The following is a 23113-nucleotide window of genomic DNA, read 5'->3' as shown; positions in this document are numbered from 1 at the left end:
TGCGCATATTGAACTGTTGTGATTGTTAAGAGTTTTTGAAGTTATTTTGAAAATACTTTAAAGAATTGTGAATATTTTTTAATCTAGGTATAGAAAGAGAATGGAAATCAGGAACCTAGCTCTGAGTTCACCGCTACCATTTAATGATCTTATGTTTTATCTGTGCAATAGAAATAATGTCTATCTTCATTACCTTTTTACGTCATTATAAGATTTAACTTGGATGATATGCAAAATCATTATGAGGGCTGTGTTCTTTTTTTTTTTTTTTTTTTTTTGGTGGCATGCGGGCCTCTCACTGTTGTGGCCTCTCCCGTTGGGGAGCACAGGCTCCGGACGCGCAGGCTCAGTGGCCATGGCTCACGGGCCCAGCCGCTCTGCGGCATGTGGGATCCTCCCGGACCGGGGCACGAACCCGCGTCCCCTGCATCGGCAGGCGGACTCCCAACCACTGCGCCACCAGGGAAGCCCGAGGGCTGTGTTCTTAACAAACACAGGAAGAACTCATTGTTATTGTCATTACCAACCAAAGTGGTATGGCTGAACTCTTGAACAAAGAGGCCTTTTTTTTTTTTTTTTGAAGAGGCCTTTTCCCAAGTCACATTTTCTCTTCCTTTTCTTAAAATGAAGCTTAATGTGAAAAGCTATACTTTTCTTTAAAGGAAAGTGTATGCCGGTGAAAGAAGGGAAGAAATATTTTCAGCTTTGGGGGGAAAAAAGCCAAATTGACTTGAACTAGTAGTTTCTAACCTTGAGTATGAGAACTCCTTTTTAATTTCAGTAACTCTTATAGATTCTGTGATGATAATGTTCTTATACTTTTAATCCTTTCCCAAAGGTTGAGAACTAGTCTTAGTGAAAATATGGTGGAGGTGCATCATAAATACAAATTCGGCAAGTGTTGATTGGTTCGTGTGTCCCGTGTTAATGTGCAAAACAAGAGTGTGTTAAAGTAACATCTACTGTGTTTAGGGAAAGGAGGAGGAAAGGGACGGGCGGCGTGTACTGGATTCATTGTTCATCCAGCTGTTGCTTGGAGCAGGTTTGGGGATATACATCAGGGAACAAATCAGACTGAAATCCCTGCCGCGTCATTTTAGCTAGGAGTTTTCTATAGATACAGTAAAGAAAGTTAACAAGGATGTTAGAAGTCCTATGGAAGAAAGACAGTAGAGGAGATAGGTGGGTTTCATTGAGCAGGTGACAGCTGAGCAAAACCTTAAAGTAGATGACAGAATTAGCCACGGGAATATCCGTAAGACCAGAAGAGACAACAGTCAGTGAGAAGCCGTGAGGTGGGAGCAGGCCTGAAGTGTTCCAGGACCAGCAGGAACCTGTGTGGAGCCTGTGTGGCCAAGGCGGAATGGTAGAGGAGGAAGATGGTAGAAGACAGGCTGGAAAGGTAACGAGCGCCACGTCGCTTAGGGCTCCCTAGGCTGTGACTTGGATTTGGCCTGTGCTCTGCCTCGAACAGGGAGGATGGGAATGCAGACGAATACTCCGTTTTAATGGATTGTCCGTAGATTTAGTGGTTGCTGGGGCTTTCAGGAAGAGGGAATGGCGAGCCACTGCCACTGCCACTGCCACTGCCAGTGGGAACAGGGTTTCGTTTCGGGATGATGAAAATGTTACGGAATTAGATAGTGGTCGTGATTACACAACCTTACAAATACCCTAAAAACTACACTTTGAAAGGGTAGATTTTATGGTATGTGAATTACGTATCAATAAAAATGTTGCAAAAAAATTGATTGTCAGGGCTTGATAGAACCTTTTCATTTTTTTTTTTTTTTTTTGCGGTACGCGGGCCTCTCACTGTTGTGGCCTCTCCCGTTGTGGACCACAGGCTCCGGACGCGCAGGCTCAGTGGCCATGGCTCACAGGCCCAGCCGCTCCGCGGCATGTGGGATCTTCCTGGACCCTGGCACGAACCCATGTCCCCTGCATCGGCAGGCGGACTCTCAACCACTGCGCCACCAGGGAAGCCCACTGGAACCATTTTTTTGCTCCTCTTTCAACTAGTTAATACCGCCTTTGCCTTGGAAAATTTAGATTTCTAACTAGTTACACTTTAACTGAGGGAAAGTCTCCTCGTGTTGTTGGCTGTGTTTTCATTAGAAGTAAAGGGTGTTAATCTGTTTTAAAATATCTCTGCTGAAATTGTTAATGACTGTGAAATCAAATTTTTCTAGATACCATTTTATATGCTCTTTGGCTACCTGTGTTCACTGTTATTCAGTAAGATGTGACAGTGAGGTGTTTTTAACCTCTGGCTATCAAATGAATGTAATTTTTAGGCCAAAATTCTTATATTTTGCTAAACTAAGCTATTCTACATATAATTTATTTTGTGATTCTTTAGTAGTGTAGAAAATTAGATCAGCATAAGATGTTCTTCAAATTATGGTCTAGAGCATGGAAGTGAAAAGAATGCCAATTCATTCCATTGACCAAAAACCAAAATTGTATGCTCTCCTCTTCCAGAAGAAGCAGTTATTTTTAATAGAAATGGATCAGGACATGTATTTAGCTAGGTTTTTTTCCCCCTAGTGTTTTAGATTTAACTTCTGCATTTCCTCAAATTTTAATCTGTGACAGCCTAGTAAAGTTGATTGAAATATTATGACTATATTTTAATTTTTTTCTTCTTTTCCCCGTGGGGGAGGTGTAGTATAATTTGTGTTTTACAAGTAGTCTAAGTAGTCTTCTTTAAAGAAAATAAAATCATTGAATACTACAGTTGTACTCTGAGTAGAATATTCACTTTTGTATGGCAGCTCAAAATATAGAGGCACTTTGTTTTCCACTTCTAAAACAGTGCCAGTTTGTAAACAGCTCCAGAAGTTACAACAGGTGGTGAAGTTATAGATCACAGAGTTTGCTGAACTTACTTCTCTTTGAGGACTTTGACTTGGGTAGTTACACCTCACCAGAAGTGTTTAATTAATGATGAAACACATGCATTTCCTCCTCTGCATTTAGGCTTTTTAGAAGACAGCTTGTACCTTTTCCAGGCATCTTGTCTTGAACTACATTGTCCTCTCCTGTGGCCTCCCCTCTTGCAATAGGTGTCCTTGCTGGGTAAAATTTCCCTCTGGTGCCGTCCTTGTTGAGTGGGCTTCTTGGGGACAGCGTGGGGGGAATCTAGAGTTCATCTTCTAACATGTAGATCAAATTGAAAGAAAGTTCTGAACAATTGTAAGATAAGCCCTGTCAGACCAATCACATTTTCAAAATTTTGAATACTTTAGAAATCTGTGGTAACTCAGATTTCTTCTTATTTACAAAAAGTCAGCACCCTAGGAGAGAACTAATCTGCTTTTACCTCATTGTTCCAGCATGAATGAATGTACTTAGAGGTTGATTAAATATTTTTCCTTCTGACCATGGGAAAGTATGTCCAAATCCTTAAGTAATTACATTCTTAATACAGACCTTTCTCATTTTCTTAGCTGGAAAGGCAGGGCAGCTTTCAAGCCTCTGCATTTTTCATTTGTGTGATGGCAACTTTAAATTGAACTGCAAGTAGTTCGGTCACTTAACTCTCTACCAGCTAAGCTTAGAAAGTGTAACATTTCAAAGTGGTTTATTTCATAAAACTCTTTGCATTCTTTGATGGCTTGAGACAATATTTAAAGCACTGAAATAAGCCTGTACTGAGGAGAAAAATAATGTTTTAACCTAATCTGAAATTTGATTTTGGATGATCAGAAGTTAAAATGTGTACATGTATGGTTTTTCAGTGAGATAACCTGAGTATTTAAAGAGTTAACAATAAAATATTAAGTACTGCCTTAAAAGAACATTGTGAAAATTTAGGAACTTTGGACAGTTGTGCATGATCACACTTAATATATTCTTATGTGTGCTTTATCTTTCTCCAGGTCAGTCACTCCCAGTAGACTGTGAATTATCTAGAGACGTGCATTTGTTCATCTTTTTTTCCCAGCACCTAGTGCCTGTCGCATAGTGAGGAGTCATTTAATGTTCATTGACTGAGTATTTTTTATTGTCAGCATCATTGTTAAATCCAGGCCCTGGATTCAGGTGGCTGCTAATGAATCAGAATGTCTGCATGGAATGTATCTGTTTTTATCTTAAGAGACTCATAGTTGATGGCTGATTTCCCCCCTCCTCCCCAAAATTTGGTCTGTGCATCTTAGCCAGTCAGCATTTAGTTCTATCTTAAATTAGAAAATGGTGTCGTTTGTACATTTGGGGTTTTATTTTTTTTTTTTTTTAACTTAAGATGATATGTTTCCCTTTTACTAGACATTCTTGGGATTCTCTTCTTTTATATGCTGCCATCACAATAGACAAGATACACCATCCATTTTTATTACTGTTTCCTTATTCATATTGGTAATCTTTTTGTATTAAATGCAGAATCATAGAACAATTAAGCAAGAAGAACCAGAAAATTCTGCAGATGAAGAGCAATAAGGGGGGTTTAGCTCTACCAGATATTATATTAAAATATAATATAAAGCTTTAATATTTAAACCTATATGGCACTGGTACATGATTACACAGACAGAAGAGTAACAGAATAAATAGAAAGTCCAGAAAGAGATCTAAATATATTTGGAAATTTAGTAAGTTATCAAAAAGACATTTTAAATTTTAAATCAATGGGGAAAATGATAATTGTTTAAAAAATGATGTTGAGGCCACTTGGTAAACATCTGAAAGAAATTAGGTTGGATCCTTTTCTTCTACCTTACACCAGAATAAATTCCAGATGGAGCATAAATGTAAATGCAAAATTGTGAAACCATAAAAGTACTAGAAAAAAACCATGAAAATGTTTTTATAATCTTGGAGTGAAAGTGACCTTTTTAGTTATATTACAAAGCCCAGATGCCATTTTAAAAAATGATAAATTTGACCATTTACCAGATTTCTACATGGTAAAAGAGCATGGCACACACAGTCGAAAGACAGACAAACTAGGAAAGTACAACATACTTTACAAACTAAGGGTTAATTTCCTTAATATATAAAGCATTTTCCAATTACCAGGACCATAAATCTAACAACAAAATGGGCCAACTTTATAGAAAAAAAAATGCAAATTTCTTTAAACATATGGAAAGATACATAGTGCAAATTAAAACCACAATGAAATGCCATTTCTCAGATTGGCAGAGATGGAAAGTTTTGATAGTACACTGTCGATAAGAATGTGGGGAAAGTAGCACTTGCATACATAACATTGCCGATGGAAATATAAAACGGCCCAACTTCAGTGGAAAACAGTTTTGTGCTATAAAACTTAAAACCCTTATACCCAGCAATTCCAATCCAAGGAGTTTACCCTAGACATATGCACAAATGATGTGTATACAAGAATATTTATCACAAATGGTTATGCCATTTTAAACCAACACAAGTTCTAGATGGTCCAGATCCTTGCCAGAACGTGTTTATTCGTCTTCTAAATTTTAGCCATTCTAGTGGGTATTCAGTGGTATCCTCTTATAGTTTTAGGTTGCATTTCTGGTAACTGATGTTGGGTTTCTTAGGTATTCGTATATCTTTGGCAAAATTTTTAAGTCTTTTGCCTTCTAAAAAATTTGGATTGTTCTTATTATTGTGTTAAATTCTTCATATGTTTTGGATACAAATATGTTGTCTAATACAACAGGTTTTCTTAATATTTTCCCCAATCTTTGGCTTGCCTATTTATTTTCTTAGTAAGTTTTTGAAGACAGTGTAATTTTGATGAAGTCCAATTCATCAATTTTTTCTTTCATGGTTAATGCTTTTTGTGTTCTAAGAAATCTTTGTATACTCCAATGTCAAGAAAATTTACTCCTTTTTTTTCCCCTAGAAGTTTTATTTCTTTAGCTTGTACATTTAGCTTCCGCCACCCCCATTAGATTCTCAAAATAGTCCATAACCAAAAAGGAAAAAAAAAAAAAAAAAAAAGATTTAGAACCACTGCTTTAGACTGCTATCTAGTGTTCAGATTTGTTAATGTAGACCGCACTGCATCATACTGTCTCTTTTCCCAATAAAATACTTCCTGAATTAATGGAGAGAATGACATTGCTTTTGAGAAGGTAGATATCAATGGAATAACTGGCTTTATTACACCTCCTAAGTAAATTATTAATTCATTTCTAAATAACCTCGTGCTTCGAATTTTAATATTAGATGAGTGTGTGGCCCACCTAGACCTGCCCCTTCTAGGTGACCTTTATTGCTCTAGGACAGTAAGGCATCAGCAATGCCGTGAACACTGCAGGAAGATCAGAGTCAGAGACCTGAGTTCTGGTCTTCATACTTTCATGCCTTCTGTCTCAGGCAGCAAGCGTTCCCGTTTCATCTAGAATAAAGTCCAAAACATGATATCTGAAGCTGATCCCCAACCTACCTTTTCATTTCTGCAGTGCTCTGCTATTTCATGTTCCCCAGAGTTATCTTGTACTAGGCCCAACTCTGCATCTTTGTTTATGCTGTAGTCTTCGTCTAGATTGTTCTCATTCCTTTTCAGCCTGCCCCAGACTTAGCCAGTGAATCTGTTCCCGTTAAAACTCCATATCCTCCTTGAACTCTTCTGCCAACCTCTTGAAAGGAACTGATTTGTTTTCATGTGTTTTATGTACAGTCTCTCCATTAGCTTACAGATTTCTGAATGTTTTGAATGCTGGGAGGGTGTGGTGTTCATTTTAAACCTAAGTGTTGCTTTACCAGTTGCTCACACATGGTAGGCTGGTTATAGAGCACCTTTCTGATATAAAGCCTTGTAACAGTGCTAAGCCCTTAAGCAGCAGTATTCGTTGTCATGGGGTTTGCACTAGATAGTGTTTTTCAATCTCTGAGCTTGTGACCCATTTGCTATTTATGAAAGCAATTTTGGTGTTAAATAGTCCAAGAGCATCATTTTAAAAAAATGAAGTAGAGTAGAAAAGAAAGGATTACATAACATGGGTAAGCATTCTATAGTAAAAGATTTGTTTCTAGTTTTATATTTGCATATAGGTTTACTAGGTTGTAATGCAAAATGTATTTCTTACTATGGGTTGTAGGTTAAAAAAATTGAAAACTAATGTTTAGATTTAACCTCTATGATGAATTTTGAATTTTAAAATTGAGAGAAATGTGGAATTTTAATTGATATGTCTAAAAATTTTCACTAAGTGATTTCACATAATTTGCACTATCCTCTGTTAATTGGCTACCAAATTACCCTTAGGTGAATGATTTTTTTCTTCAGTGTCTGTTGTATAGTCTTTGTTTTATATTTGGGGTACATGTGGGGTTATAAATACATAAATCATTTTTTCTAAAATAGAGTGTTTGAAGAAACTTTAGAGGATTATTATCACAGATATTTCCCTGAAATTTTTGTAATTTAAAATTTTTTTTCTTTCTTTACATTTATCAGTCTAGATTGCTCATGGAAGCATGTTGACCAGACAGTACTTTTTAGTACATTAGAATGGAAAGAATATTATCAGCTGAGCTTACAAATTTAAAAAATTCTGACTAAGGATAGTGAAATTCCATTTTGGAAAGTGTTTATTTCATGTGTAAATTATAATGCTGTCAAATGTGAAATTTCACTGTGTTATTAACTGGCACTTAAGAGACAACTTGAATTTGAAACTGGGTATTCTTAGCAATCAGCTCAGCGAGAATCATATGTTGAATATTTCTTCCAAAAGAAAGTAGAAACTCAGATCTTCCAAATGAGCACAGGCATCCCAAATGGTGATACATTTGTTTGAGAGCCTTTTGATCAAATGCGCATTCTTGAGCTGGGAAAGCAGTTACTAATAGGGTTGTTTAGTATTTACAGTAAAGCTGTTTCTGGTTGACTTCATTTAACTTTGTGATTAAAACTTTTCCTGGAATTCTGGAGTCTAGTAACTAGGAAGTTACTGTGTTAGTAATGCCTGTGCCTTTCTTCTTCACTTCTCTTTAGGGTCAGTATAGACCGTCTGATTTGCTGTGTCCTGAGACATACGTTTGGGTACCCATTGAGCAGTGCCTGCCTTCACTTGAGAACTCCAAGTACTGCCGTTTCAACCAGGACCCAGAAGCAGGTATGTTTGGAGCAGAGCTTGGCCGGAAATCATTGGCTTTGTTTCAGAATCCGCTTGCGTGGTTGTGACCCTTAACAGGGTCTGGTAGCTTTTTATATATTGTGGAGCGTGCGTGAGTACCTGCGCACGGACATGCGTGTGTTTGTCGGATAGAAGGAGACGCTGCGTGTGCATACACACACAACACTCACGCACACGACACTCACAGTCATGGTTTTGCAAATAAATGCTGAAGCCTCATGTGCTTGTGCTACTTACTGACACAGCTTCTTCCGTTGGGTTAGTTTTCGCATGCTTTGAGGGCTCACACTGTTCTCCATTACTTCTACAACTATCACAGTGCATAAAAATTGTTCACTGGATCATTTAGCCAACGTAAAGAAGATAGAAGTATCGACCAATTGGACCAGATAAAGTTGTGGAATGGTTTCGCGAGGGCCAGCCGGCTGTGATGGGTTTTGTGATGATACTTCCTTGACTTCTTGCATCCCTGGTGCTTCTTCTTTTCTGTCCTTTCTTCTATCTCCTGCCCAGAATAGCCCCAGCCATATTTTATCTCTTATTATTCTCCTTTGGATACTGTGCACTGGTAGCAGGTACAGACACTAAAAGTATAGCCCTGGAGCCAGACTTCCTGCATTCAGACCCTGACTCCATCATCAGCTGGTAAACTGGGTCCCCTTCGGCAGTTTAATAATCTCTCTGACCTCAGGTTCCTGGCCTTCAAAATAGAGATAATAATAAGACCTTTCATATTGAGCTGTAATGAGGATTAAAATAAAACAAACACATGGAGAATAGCCCCCTCTTATCGTGGTGTTGGTGATTGTTCGGCAGGTTAGGGTGCTGCATCCCATGTATGCCACAGGTTTCTTCTGCATTTGCCTTTATGTGCCCTGATCCCTCTCTCCTAGGAAGCATGCAGATCTGTTGCCCTCCCTGTCATCTGAGTACCACTCACCATTTATAGCAGTTCTCCTCTGCACGGCCCTCCCCACCCTCACCGTGTTCGCTGTGGCTTTGCTCGTCAGGCGCAAGTCACAATGCTCTCCTGCCCTGTGATGAGTTGCATTAAGTTGTACTGCATGTCTTCCCCCAGGCTGAAGTTCCTGGGTGTTTCCGTGGATGCTTTTTGACCTTTCTATCTTCACAGCCCACCAAAGGAGATGCCCAATGCATAAATTCTTAAGAACACAAACATTTTCCTACTAGCCGCCTGTGGCTTAGGCTAACTTTAGGAAAAAGAAGGAGAGAGGAATGGAAAGGTCAGGGGAAAGGAAGAAAGTAAATGGACAAATCAAATAGGAAGACAAAGAGGACAAGGAAAGAAATGCAGTCATTTCTTCTGTTCTAAGATGTGCTTTTTTTTTTTTTTCACAAATCAGGTTTTCTTTCATTAAAAAATTGGTTCATGTACCTTTGTATTTTGTTATCTCCTGGAAAGGCTGTTATGAAATCAAGAGTGGGCACTTCTTACACATGATTGATACCTTAGAATCTGATGAAGAGTGGCCATAGGGGCCCATGTGCCAGGCACCTCGAGGTTAGCTCCAGGTTTTCTAGATATTTGGGTTTCGTAGAGCAGCCAGAGCTTTGCATTCCTGTACCTTAAATTACTGATCAGAGTTTCATTCTAAGCTCTACCTCATTAATTAAATAGATTGGTTGCTTAAAAACAAACGTATTGAATTTGTCAGTTATTTTTGGAGTCAGGCTCAAAAGGCAATAGTATTTTAGAGGAAAGCATATACGGTTGACCCTTGAACAACTTGGGGGTTAGGCGCCAACCCTCCACCCAGTTGAAAATCCATGTATAGTCGACTTAGAGTTGGCCCTTCGTACCTGCAGCCTCAGATTCAACCAACCCTGGATCGTGTAGTGCTGTAGTATTTCCTATTGAAAAAATCCGAGTGTAAATGGACTTAATGCAGTTCACCCGTGTTGTTCAAGGTCAACTGTACTTAACCACTCTATCCTCTCAAAAGAATTTTTCCCTTTATCTTTTCTCAAGGTCAGGTCAGAGCCAGTCCCTGTGGTGAAAATTGTTGAACATCTTAGTACATTGTTTGATGTTCACATGTAAAAATTTGTCTTTATAAGTTCCTTCCAACTGAATAATAATATGATCTCAAACTGGTTCCGACTCCCAAACTTATGACACAATTTCACCTTCCCTTTTTCCCTCTTGATCTATTTTCTTTAAAATAGATCTGCTTCTCTTCTTGCGTATACTTGGAGATTAAAACAGTCACAGGAAAAAAAAATAATAAAAGTCACAGGCTCTCCCTGTTTTATAAAGTTGAAAAGGTGACTGCATGATTTCCATGTACTAAATGGACATTCAAGTAAAGATTCATTCATGTTAATATGTTTTGAATTCATTTTCCAAAGTAAGCACTAATGAGCATTTCATGGCAAAGAAAATTTAGTCTCATACCTGCAGGTTTTGTCCAGGACGTACAACACCCTGGTGAGTGAGGAATATACAGCCTGTTCATTTCCTGTAATCTAAGTTCCATTTCTTATGACAGTAGCTTTAGCTCTTAATATTCATTGTTTAGGATTCACTTACAAAAGCCAGAGGAGTTAATTTCTTTGATAATAGTGCTTCCAAGAAAATGAAGGTCCTTTTCCATATGCTGAATCGTTGGAACTTCGAGGAGGACACCATACAGTTTTATCAGTATTGAATATCACAGTCCAGAAACTATTTGAAATCACACTTACATCCTGTGGTTTTAGGAAATTAAAATGCAGTTACATGCTGGAATGCATTGAGCATGCTGTGAAACATGGTCATTTGAGTTTCAAATGGCAATCTGTGAGAAACTGCTCTCTTCTCTGGGGCCAGTTTTACTCTTACATGACCCAAACTCTGACTTAGAAAATACAGAGCTTAATATGGGCAATATTGTTAGTCGGCATGGTGCTTTTTTCACTAAATCTTGTTTCTCCTTTCAGCTGTTCAGTAGTTAAATTTCTCTGCAAAAGGCACAGCTGATCACCATGGGTGTCGGTAAAACAGACTTTGGTTACAAGGTGCATCAGTGGCCCTTGCAGGAAAAATTACATTTTCCCCCTGTCCTGAATTGCTGAGAACGTCTGGAAATCCTATTCTTCCCTGCCCTCAACCCATCCCCCGCAGCCCCACATATTTTGGGGATTCGGGTTCTATGGTTATTTGCTCAGCTAAGAAGTCTGCCTCACAATAAAAACCTATTGTTTTTACTGCTGTACAGTACCATGGGGGGAGGGCTGGCAAACTAAAGTAATTCGGAAAATTTTAAAGAGATTCTTTTGTTCATAAATAGGTCTTTTGTTTTTCAATTCAGGACCTCTGCCTACTCTAAATAAAGGATTTCAAAAGTTCCTCAAATGATTTTTAAGTAAACGTGTGCTAGGTTGCTTTTTAAATTGATGGTTAGATATGTATAGATTTCAAAAATTCTGTATCACAGCTACATTGTACTTTTTTGGATTAAATTATTTTTAAAAATATTTACTGGAAACACTAGTAGAAAATTTGTTCAAATGCATAAAACCGCTACTAAGAAGGAAATGAAAATGATTCACGTTCTCGTGGTACAGCAGTAAAATCATTGTTAATTTTTTTATGCTCTCCTGATCTTTTTTTCCTGTGCATATAGCTCTGTGAATTTTTTAAGAAACAAAACAAGAAATCATGCTTCACACTTTTGTTATCGTTCTTAATACTTTGTGTGGCTTCTTAGTTTTAGTAAAGTAAAAACTACTTGACCACTAATTTGGTCAGTCATTCAGCAAACAAATGCCACTACTTATGTGATAGTATCTAATACAGATACTTTACAAGCATAAGACTTACAAGAGTTTTACAAGGGTAAACCGAATGTTTTGGAGTTGGTTTTATAGCCATGATAAACTATGATTTGATTTGACCCTTAATGTTGCACAATATTGTACTGCCAACTAAAAATTGGCATTTGCCGTCTGCCTCTATAAGGATTAAGTCACAAACGTCTGTAGCTGCTGACCTTCCACACATCCTGAAAGGAGTTCAGGGTGGAGATCAGGAATGAGGCCCTCTGTGCTCTGGGGAAAACTGGCAGAACAGGGCTTCAGAGAGAGATTTTCAGGAGAAGGTTTTATGAGCCTATGTCTTGCACCTCCTCAGATCTAGAAAAGCACTAAGATCATGAACGGAGACATCTGCTCCTCGTGACCAGCAGCGGCCTTCTGCTGAGACGTGCGCTTGACTGCATGCACCCCCTTCACCAAAATCCTATGTAACACTGACCTTCCCCCCACCCCTTCGGAGCAGTTCCTCAGAGCTCTCTGAGAGGCTGTCTCCCGGGCTGTAGTCCTCATTTTGCCCCAGATAAAACTTCACTCACAACTCTCACGTTGTGCGTTTTTTTTCAGTCGACAGTACTATTTTTGTTGGTAGTAAAATCCTTTTGGTTCCAGTTTTACAAAATATTAAAACTTTGTTAAGCATATGGTATTTCCCAAGCGCCATTCTGTGTTTTCCCCTATGTTACCTCAGTTTATCCTCAGAACATAATTGAATGCTTCATCATTGACCCCTCAGATATTATTTATTGCAAAAATAATAGCTAATAATGGCTTTTAATCATAAATGTAAACTAATTTTAATTTAAATATTGCTCTATAATATTTTTATGGATACTTTTAGTATTTCAGAGAAGATAATTAGAATAAGCTTTATTTCTATTTATACTTATAGAAGTATACATTTTACCACAGATTAGTCTAGATTTCACTCTCTCTTTTCTGTACATACCTTGAAATATTTGCACGTAATTTCTTAATTTGTCTATAATATAACTAAGTCATAAATTATTAAGGTATTGAATTTTAATTTACTATTTAAAAAACAGCACCTAATTTTGGTTTAGTGCTTTATGTACTTAACCCAGGTTAGAGAATTTCTAGGACACCTAAAATCTTGCCAGCAGCTGCCGAAAATCTAAACTAGTGTAAGATGGTTTTTCCTAGTTTGGTCCCCATCCCTCAAAACTCCGAGCCTCTGAACTGTGTTATTTTATGTTGTTTCATTTGCCTCTTTTCTTCTTTCTTTATTCCGCCCTGCTTTTTTGCTGGCCTGGTTCCCTGGCATTTTTCCTATACTTCTGCAGTTTCTGTCATACATGCCCACAGAAAAACCAAGTCCCACTCTGACTGTGCCTTTGTGTGTGAAATAACCAGGTTCAGAAAGAGCTCTGGCCTATATTGGCTTGCTTGGTTTCTCCAAGCCTGGTAGCACGTCCCTCAAGAAAGGATGTACGTCAGCTATAATATCATCTTAATCACTGGGAAACAGTGCCTGATGAGAAAGCAAATTTACTGAAACTCCCTAAGGCCCCTAAAAATGTGCTGCAGTGATAACTTACAGTTAAGTGGACAGTGGCCTTCTGAATTATTTTAGATGTAGAATTAAGTTGTTGTTCTTTTAATTCTTCTCGGGGTAAAAATTGTTTCAAGTCTAGATTTGAGGTTGACCTACCCATTTGAAGTTGCGAAATGAATAATGTTGATTGTTGGATACTTAATAAACGTAAATTCTTTGTTGCCAGTAAAGATGGTGCTATTGGATATAGCCAGCTGGAGATAGAATTAACATGTAGCCTACTGCGTGTCATAAAGAAACCAGGCATCAAACCAAGAAAATATCTTTGGAAACTTGGCGCTTATATTTGGTGAATCGGAAGAATGTGGGGTTTTTTTTTAAGATTTTTTAAAAAATAAATTTATTTATTTATTTATTGCTGCGTTGGGTCTTTGTTGCGGTGCATGGGGTTCTCGTTGTGGTGGCTTTTCTTGTGTTGTGCAGAGCACAGGCTCTAGGCCTGTGGGCTCAGTAGTTGTGGCTCGCAGTCTCTAGAGCACAGGGGTCAGTAGTTGTGGCGCACGGGCTTAGTTGCTCCGCAGCATGTGAGATCTTCCTGGACCAGGGCTTGAACCTGTGTCGCCTGCATTGGCAGGCGGATTCTTAACCACTGCGCCACCAGGGAAGCCCTGAAGAATGTGTTTTGATATGGAAAATGTAGAAAGTTACAGTCTCCTAATTTTTTCAATTTACCCCCTATCCACTTAAAAATACCACTTTATTATATTATTACTATATTTTCCTACTCACCTACTTTTCAAAGATATACTTTTTTAATCCAAATGTTATAGTGTAGTGCTAATATGACTCCTGGTTTAAAAATCAGAAGCTAGATTTCCCTAGTTTGCATGGTCTTTTAATGAGGACACTGCGGAGCAAGACAAGAAGTCCTTCCTACAGTGTTTATGCGTAAGAGTGAAGCAGTGTAATGTTTTAATATTTGCGTTTTCTATTAAGAAATGTGAAGCCAAGACTCATTAAGGTAAACTTCAACAGTTGTAAATGACTGTTGTCATTTTTAAAGGGTGTTTTAAAAAAGCCAGTCTTACAGAGAAATTTTTAAAATACTGTTTTACAGATCTTTACCAGCCAGTCTTTGCACAATAAGGCATGTAGTGTGAGCAGTAAGCCAGAGGCAGACTGAAATACCACTAAAAAGTTTTGAAAAGCAGACTGAAGATTTCCATTTAGCTATTCAAGAAATATTTCTCTGATCTTTCTTTTTGCTTATGAAATAGAAACAATTTTTTAAGTAATTCCTTTTACAGTCATTCACCCAGTTTTCAATGTAATTAATCCTATAATAAATAATAAAAATGATTCCAGCATCACGATAGCAGGCTCAGAATTATCGTGATGCTTCAAAACATGTCTATAAATGCTAGTTCTGCCTGGTTCTAACGTGTGGCATCTTGCTGTGCTACTTTCTTTGTTTCAGTGAAAACTGACATTTCTGATGTCACGAAGGGGTTGTCCAAAATATCAGTTAAAGGATAAAAGTAAAGCCCACACCGGCTGTTTAAGTGCTGGATGAACTGTGATATTCTGTTGAATATGAGACATCATCAATTTTAAGTTCTTTATTTTAGGTACCACTAAGAAAAAATGTTGCCAAGTAGACTATGACTCCCTAAGTTGTAAGATACATTTGGGTTTCAGAAACGTCAACCACGTACAAATGTGAATCTTAACATAGAGGAAGCGGGCTTCAGTCTGTGCCCTGTAATAGCTGGCAAGGCTGTGCAGTGTTGAGGAGACTTGCTTTTATGTGTTAGAGAGCTTTGTGGCATCTCAATTCTAGGCCTTAAATATGTTATAGGTGGAGTGTGCACTTAACGTATCAGAGTTGGAAGACATTGATTTCAAATGCTTTTATATGCAAATCAGATTACTGTCGCTGATGATAGTAATAGAGTTCTTTGAATACTCTGATCCAGGTAGTTTAGAAAATTTGGTGAAGACATGTAACTACTTTACAAGGATATTTTATTGTAATAAAAGTGAAACCTTTCTACTACCCCAAATCATCAAAATTCTATAAGCATTGTCCATCTCCATACATTCTGGATTAAAACAAATTAAAAAAAAATTTTTTAAACTTTGTCTGATGTTGGAAGGCAGCAGTAAAAGTAGAGAATTTAAAAACTGCTTAGTCAATAAATTTAGTGATCTCTGACAATTGGTGGAATGCTTAAAGATTAAATAAGTAAAGAAGGGGCAAAAGATGATATCCCAGGATGTCATCAAGCTTGTCATCAGCCCTAAAATAATTTGCAGTTGACTGAACATTTTCCTACCTTGTGAATTATCAGTAAATATTCTGTATTTTGGAGTCTGCATCACTTGATATTCAATACAGTGCCTATTACCTATTGGAGAAACTGACCCAAAGACAAATGTAACAACCTGAAGGTTTCCAAAATCATTCACACCCAACTTCAGTGTAAGAATGGAGCCTCTGCATCTGCTTGCAAGGTATTTTTAAACTGTTTAGATTCTGTTTTGTGGATGTTAATATTCATTCTCTCTGCAGAAAAATAAGCAAGCTGTAACATGAAGGTATGAAAAAGTCTGTTTATTTATGAGTGGTCTTTTATGTGATGCTGGCAAAATGTTTTTAATATAAACATGGAAACTTGGGTAGAATTCCTGTTCTTGTAGGAAATGTATTTTCCTAGCTGCCATTCATTTGAAATAGACATCATAGGGGAGACTTGACTTGTTCATGCTTCTGTGGAGTGTTCACTAATAATAAAATGAAATTTGTCTGTAAATAGGAAGGACAATGTTGACAGTAGGGAAAGAATTAAGTTACCTGCTTTACTAACCCCTAGCAAAATAAGAAAGCAAGAATAAAAATCTGAGCACTTCTAATGCTAAAGAGACTGTCTTAGCCTGGTTTCTTTCTGGAAGCAGATCCTGAAACATGGGGTTGCATTCAGATGATTTATTTGAGAAATTGTCTTGGGGAACAGGAGTGGGGGACTGGGGAGAGTGAACTAGGGGAGGGGGAAAAGAATAGAAGGATGTGTTATTGTGTGAGCTACCACTTTAAGGACTGGATTTCAGTCCTTTTGAGAGACCTTCTGGTGTGTGTCTCAGAGTTGGCCACCCAAGGGACCAAAGGAAGAAGTACTTGTCCACTGGCTTCCTCTCCACTGGCCAATGGTTGTCTCATTGGGTGTTAACGCCACTGCACTTTCAATTTGTATCTGTACATTTGCAGAGCAGACTCCTGTGGGCACTGCAGGCTGTTGCCTCTGAAAGGCAGGAAGCAAGAGAGACAGACCTTGCCAATCTGTCCTGATAGAACTGTACTTCATAGTTGTAGCATGAGTTGGAAGTGAGGCCAAGGGGATATAAGAGGCAATCCCAAGAGGTTTCTAATATAGGAAAGGTATAGAATGAGGTGGCGTGTCCCTGATGTCAGTTGACCATGTCAGTTGCATTAGGGCAGATAGAGTAAGGACCGCAAACGTGAGAAAGTAGTGGACTCTTTTAAAAAAGACAAAAGCTAGCTTAATTTTAAATAGAGGAGCCAACGCAAGAATTAGAAACCTAAATTCGAAGTCATAAATTCATTCATTCGACAAGTATTAAGCCAGGCATTGTGCTTTATGATGGGATGTAAATTACTCATCCTGGCCCTCAGGGAATTTAGCAAAGGACACTCTGACAATTCCAGTAAAATGTGATAAGTAGCATATTGGGGGTAATAGAAGATGCAATTAATTCACATAGGAGGGTCCTCAACCCAGATTTGGACAGGGCATGGGAGGGCAGGGAACACTTGTTGGATGAAGTGATCTAAGTTGGAATTTAAAGGGACAGAATTCAAGAGCTCTAGGCAGAGAAGACTTATTCAGAAGGTCTGGGGAGCAGAGAGCGCTGCTAGAGTTTAGAGTGGGCCTGGGCTCGGAGCGGGGAGATGTAGCTGGCCAATGCAGGACTTTGTAAATCATTGTGCGGAGTTCAGCTTTTTCTTCTGAAAGCACTGGAAGGCCATGAAAGGGTTTTAAGCGCTGAGTGACATCAGCAGATTGTCATTTCTACTCCACATGTGGAGAACGAATGGGACTTAGTTAACTAAGACTGGAGGTAGGAAGACCAATTAGGAGGGTTTTGCGTACAGCTCTCTAAGCAGAAGATGATGGTGGCCTGGACTAGGTTGGGAACAATTGGGAACAGAGAGGGAGTGAAAGGATAGTAAAGCTATTCCGGAGGTGGGGTCCACAGGACTGGCTGGTTAATTGTGTATGGCGATGGGGGAGAGAGAGTTGTCAAGAGAGCTTTATGGGTTCTGACAGGAACTGAGTTAATGCCGACTTCATTTCTGAAATGAGGAACGTGGAAGAGGAGCAGATTTTTTGGAGAAGGAAAAGAATAGTAAGTTCTGCTTTGGACCTGTTGACTTAAAGGTGTTAGAAGACATCCAGTAGAGGTGTTGGGAGGCGCCACTGTCCCTCTTCCTCACTGTTGCTATCAGAAGATTAAAAATTTTTTTAAATAAATTTATTATTTTTAAAATTTATTTATTTTTGGCAGCATTGGGTCTTCGTTGCTGGGCGTGGGCTTTCTCTGGTTGCAGTGTGCGGGCTTCTCATTGCGGTGGCTTCTCTTGTTGCGGAGCACAGGCTCTAGGCGCGCGGGCTCCAGTAGTTGTGGTGCGCGGGATCAGTAGTTGCGGCTCTTGGGGTCTAGAGCGCAGGCTCAGTAGTTGTGGCGCATGGGCTAATTTGCTCCGCGGCATGTGGGATCTTCCCGGACCAGGGACCTGTGTCCCCTGCATTGGCAAGTGGATTCTTAACCACTGCACCACCATGGAAGTCCCCAGAAGATTAAAATTTCAGTTTTAGTTTTAGGTGAAGCCAAGTAGTTTCAGATAGTGAACTCTCCACTCTAGGCCACTGCTAGAAATGCACTTTACATTGTGACATAATACACATTTCCTGGAATACCTGTGTACACGCACGTGCTCCCACACACACACACACACACACACACACACACACACACACACACACACACAGCTGAAACAAAAATATGCTGAACAATACTCACCGTTACTCAAATTATGCACTCTAGTGTTTTTGAATTTGTTGTAGTTTTTTTTTTTTTTTAAGAAATGCTGTTCAGGGCTTCCCTGGTGGCGCAGTGGTTGAGAGTCCGCCTGCCGGTGCAGGGGACACGGGTTCGTGCCCCGGTCCGGGAAGATCCCACGTGCCGCGGAGCGGCTGGGCCCGTGAGCCATGGCTGCTGAGCCTGCACGTCCGGAGCCTGTGCTCCGCAACGGGAGAGGCCACCACAGTGAGAGGCCCGCGTACCGGAAAAAAAAAAAAAAAAAGAAATGCTGTTCACAGTCGATTACATTGATTTCCTAACCATAAATACCACCCACAATCTGAAAAACACTAGTCTGGGAGAACTAAGAGATGAGGGGGCCTGGATTGTCACTCCAGCTTTTCTACTTCTTCTGCTTTTGGTAGAAGTAGTAGTGGTAAGCAATGACTGGTATGGTTAATATTTCCTGGTCCAAGCACTGTGCTAAATGCTTGTCATGTATCATCTTCCTTCATCCTCACAACGCCTCTCCTGCTCTTCCCCCTAAATCAGTATTCATGAGGCAAACAGCTGGTTAGAGTCAGAAAGGGGTCAGGATGGGGAGCACATATTAGAGTGTTCCTGTCACTGGAAAGACCTGTATAAATGACTAACTAGACATCTCACGGTTGTAGTTAACGGGAGGCCTCTGCTTAGTGGTGGATATTGTCTGTACATGTCGGGTACATCCAGCCCATTGCCCTAAAAGCCGAGGTTGGACCAGGGAATGTGCCAACACAAGCGAGTTACTGTCCTGATAGGCCGTATTTGAGTGCCCAGTTACAGCCCTGCACAGCTTCAGCGGAGGGCTTCCAGATCAGATATTTGCAGTCTGTATGGTGAAATTCAAGTGTTAGAAATAATGGGCTCACTCATTAAAAGACTGAGGAAAGTTTTGGCCCTAGGCAAGGACTATATAGGCAAGGGAAAAAGAAAATAGTACAAGTTTAAAGCCATTTTTATTTAATTGTAGCTGTACCTCTCTGGGCTTTCCTTGTCTGTTGCTAACAGGCATCTTCTCTGTTTCTTAATTCTAGTGATATCAATAACTAAGATATCAATTTTTCTCATGGTTTTCATTTTGTGTTTTATTCTTAGGTATATACACATACATGAGCTTTGGGTAAGAAATGTCACTTGTTTATTGATGGGTGACAGGTTGTTTTTTTTCCCTCCTCTCCTCTGTTACAGTAGATTTAGACTTAGGACTGTAGCACAGATTTTTACATTCTTATAAAGGAGTCTCCTGTTAATCTTGGTCAATATTTTAATATTTTTATATTTTACTGGGGTCTAATTTTGTAATTTTATTGATCAAGTATTCCAAAGATTATTAACTGAAAACTGTGCGGAACTAAACAAAATTCTATTCTGTGGTATCACACAATAATATCATTGTTTATCACATATGTTTTAGCAAGCTACACAGTCATATGCCTTATTTTTAAAATAACTCTTCACTTTTCTTTTATTTGTAATGTAACAATCTTTGTTTACCAAATGTCTGGATTCTCCAGACGCGTCTGCCTTTTGAGAAAGATGTGACCTTATAGGCTTGACTCCTTGGACAAACTCTGGACTGAAATACTATGCATGATGATTTTATTACACAGTCAAAGATGCTTTTTAAAAAATATTTTACTCTAAATAAACGTTTGAATATGCTAGGGAAAATTTAAATAAAGACAGTTTGTGTTTTCTTCTCTCAATTCCTTTTTAGCTCACTGTGTCAAGTTGCATAGTTAATGTCTTCGCAGACCACAGCAGAGTCATTTAATGCGGTAGTCTGAGCCTTAATGTCCAGAACTCTGAGTTCTAATCTCACAATTAGATCTAAGTTAAGTTCCCTTCTTAAAGAAGAAAGTCTCTCTCTTCCGAAGAGTAGGTTGTGAAGTGTGACAATGCTTATGAGAGAATGTAATGAAAGTGCTTCAAAGAGCTGTGAAATAACACTTGTGCTAGTTAAACTTTCTCATCAGCATTTTTCTCACCTGCCATCTGTCCCAGCCTTATCAATCCAAAGCAAATTATTGCTCTTATGGGAGCTTTGATCTTCATTTTAAAGTAATGCCGGGTAATTCCTCCACGCTCTGAATAAAACCAAAGAAAATTTTTCCAGGTTAATAAGTTAGAGGGTATGGGGAGGGAAAGAAAGGATTAGATACTGTGATATACTGACTAAATGTAAATAAGTTATGTTTGAGCTAGTTTACTAAATTTGCAATATCCTTGTCCTTTAAAATAATGAATAATGTTTTCAGAAGAAGTCTAGTGATTATAAATTGAATTATATTTTAATATCTCTTTAAAAAAACACCCTATTGTTATATCCATTTTGTGAACCCTTTGATAATACAAAGGCTCTTTGCAATGCAGTTAGTCACCATGTTATATTGTCATTTTAAAAATTAGGATTTTTGAAAATGTTTCCTTAAAGCACTTAAACTGCATTCAAGAAGGCAAGTAAAAGCAGAAGGGACCATTTAGTTTATTTGTACTTTTTGAATTTGCCACTGGTGCTAGAGTTTGTTTTGAGAGATAGTCCTGTCTTTAAACTACAAACTGCAGCTGTTTCTTTTATAACTATTTAAATCTGAAACTGATTTAAGACTTATGAAGAAGTACTTGGATTATAGGAAGAGTTCTTAAAGATTTATTTTAAACTTTAAGAAACTAGAATTTACTTTAGAGAGTCTCAACTTTTAGGGACTTGTGACTGTGTGTGTAGCTGAGCAACGTGAAGACAAGACTTCATGTCTTGTCAGAATCTGTGTCTGAGTCAGAATCTGTCAGAGCTGAGGGGGACACAGGAAAGGGGCCCAGGAGTGGCCTGAAACAAAACGGCGTTTCTTCTCATGCTCCTGCCGTCCAGAGGTTTCCTATATTGATGGTAAAATTTTGCCGTAACTGACTTCGGCTGCTGGTTAGCTTGCTTATTTAATGACAAGAGAGGAGTTTTAATGTTCTTATTATATATAGCACCCCCTCCACCTTTTCATTGTTAAAACATTTTGCTTCAAAGTAGGCATTTTCAGTGCAATGTAATGAAATGAAAACGAAAACCTAGAGCGTTAGGTCATTTGGGGACATTTGACTCAGCAGGTAACAGCAAATGGATTCCATCCTAGCAGATGGGAACTAGTGAAAGCACAGCAGAAACTCTGGAGGTGCATGGAACTGGATTGGTAGCCCCAGAAACGGTTGGGAGGGTCTAATAAAGGTTAAAGCAAAAACACCAACACCTGGGTAGCTAGAGGAGGTTAAAAGAAAACATTTTTCCTCTGAGCAAGACGATAATATACCAGAAGACACGTGGCAAAGCTTATTCAGTGTCGTACTTTATGTTTATCACCTCGGAGAGGGGGAGTTTGCTTTGTGGAAGTACGTTGCATGTTGCCATCTAGTGTCCGGAGATAATAGAATTAAAACCCTCAGGTGGGGCTTCCCTGGTGGCGCAGTGGTTGAGAGTCCACCTGCCGATGCAGGGGACACGGGTTCCTGCCCCGGTCCGGGAGGATCCCACATGCCGCGGAGCGGCTGGGCCCGTGAGCCATGGCCGCTGGGCCTGCGCGTCTGGAGCCTGTGCTCCACAACAGGAGAGGCCACAACAGTGAGAGGCCCGCGTACCGCAAAAAAAAAAAAAAAACACCACTCAGGTGATTATGGGCATTGAACTGGGGACCAGTAACCAACGGGGCTTCTGAGCAGCAGCAAAGCAGTTTGTAGCTCGTGGCGGTCTGAAAAGTATCTGTAAATTCTGGTCAAGCAGTTGACTTTGGCTGTGATTCACTCTTGGGTTTGGGCCCAAACTCCTCTCTTCATACAAATCATCAGTTAAGCTTTGCCAGTTACTGAAAGATCTGGAGCATGGGTGTCCTCTACACAGTGTCTTTGTTTCTGGAATTCTCGGCCTCTCTGGAGAAGCGACATAGACTCGTCCAGGATGTGAGGCATGAGGCATGAGACAGAGCCTTTCATTCCAAATAAGCCAGGGGCATTTTTGACAGGTTGTTTGCATTAGCATCATTTCCTTATGTTTTATTGTGGTTAATTAACAGGAGTTTTATGAAGATTTCAGGTACCATTCTTGTTCTAAAAATGGATCAGCACAATTTAAAGCTATTGTGACCTGATTAATTTTAACATTTATTACACATTCAAAAATGGAGAATAATCCAAGAATGATTTAATTTGAGAATTCAGACATTGAGTAATAAACATGTGGTACTAATTACCATGAGAATTGATATAAAAGGCGGGGAGCTGCTCTGAAGATGGGTCTCTGTTGCTCGTCTCTGAAGGGTGTGAGATGAGGATCAGCACCGGGAACCCCAGGTGCTTACTTGTCGTCTACGCGGCACTGCGCCTCATACGTCTGTGTATCGCCAAAGTTCAGGGCATGTGGTGTCTGGGTGCTGGTTCAGTTCCCACCCTTGAGGAGTTTACTGTCAGGTTGGGAAGGCTGTCCACATATAAACTGATAACGAGGAACTAGAATATTGTTCCTATAAATAAAAGGTGGTTTTTTCCTGCATTAACAAGCACCATTTTTGATGGATGTGTTAAGTGG

General features: G+C 39.2%; 1 protein-coding gene across 14 annotated transcripts in view; it reads left to right on the top strand.

The window, feature by feature from the left end:
- Positions 1-23113, top strand: part of ATE1 (arginyltransferase 1) — a 212301-nt gene that overhangs the window by 110667 nt on the left and 78521 nt on the right. For 12 of the 14 annotated variants that reach the window (XR_007471132.1, XR_004481275.2, XM_049696498.1 and 9 more), the window contains one exon: positions 7934-8054. Coding sequence is in view for 11 of the 14 variants with exons in the window: in XM_049696498.1 (XP_049552455.1) it covers positions 7934-8054 (121 nt within the window). In the remaining 3 variants the exon portion in view is untranslated. Of the gene's footprint in view, positions 1-7933; positions 8055-8968; positions 16437-23113 lie in introns of those variants that run through there. The other 2 variants (XR_007471131.1, XM_033420867.2) reach the window with 2 other exon arrangements.

This window comes from Orcinus orca, chromosome 14 (genome assembly GCF_937001465.1).
Source record: "Orcinus orca chromosome 14, mOrcOrc1.1, whole genome shotgun sequence".
In the NCBI taxonomy this organism is placed as follows: Eukaryota; Metazoa; Chordata; class Mammalia; order Artiodactyla; family Delphinidae; genus Orcinus; species Orcinus orca.
The sequence above is the reverse complement of the archived record's forward strand: the minus strand, read 5'-3'. Positions and strand labels throughout refer to the sequence as shown.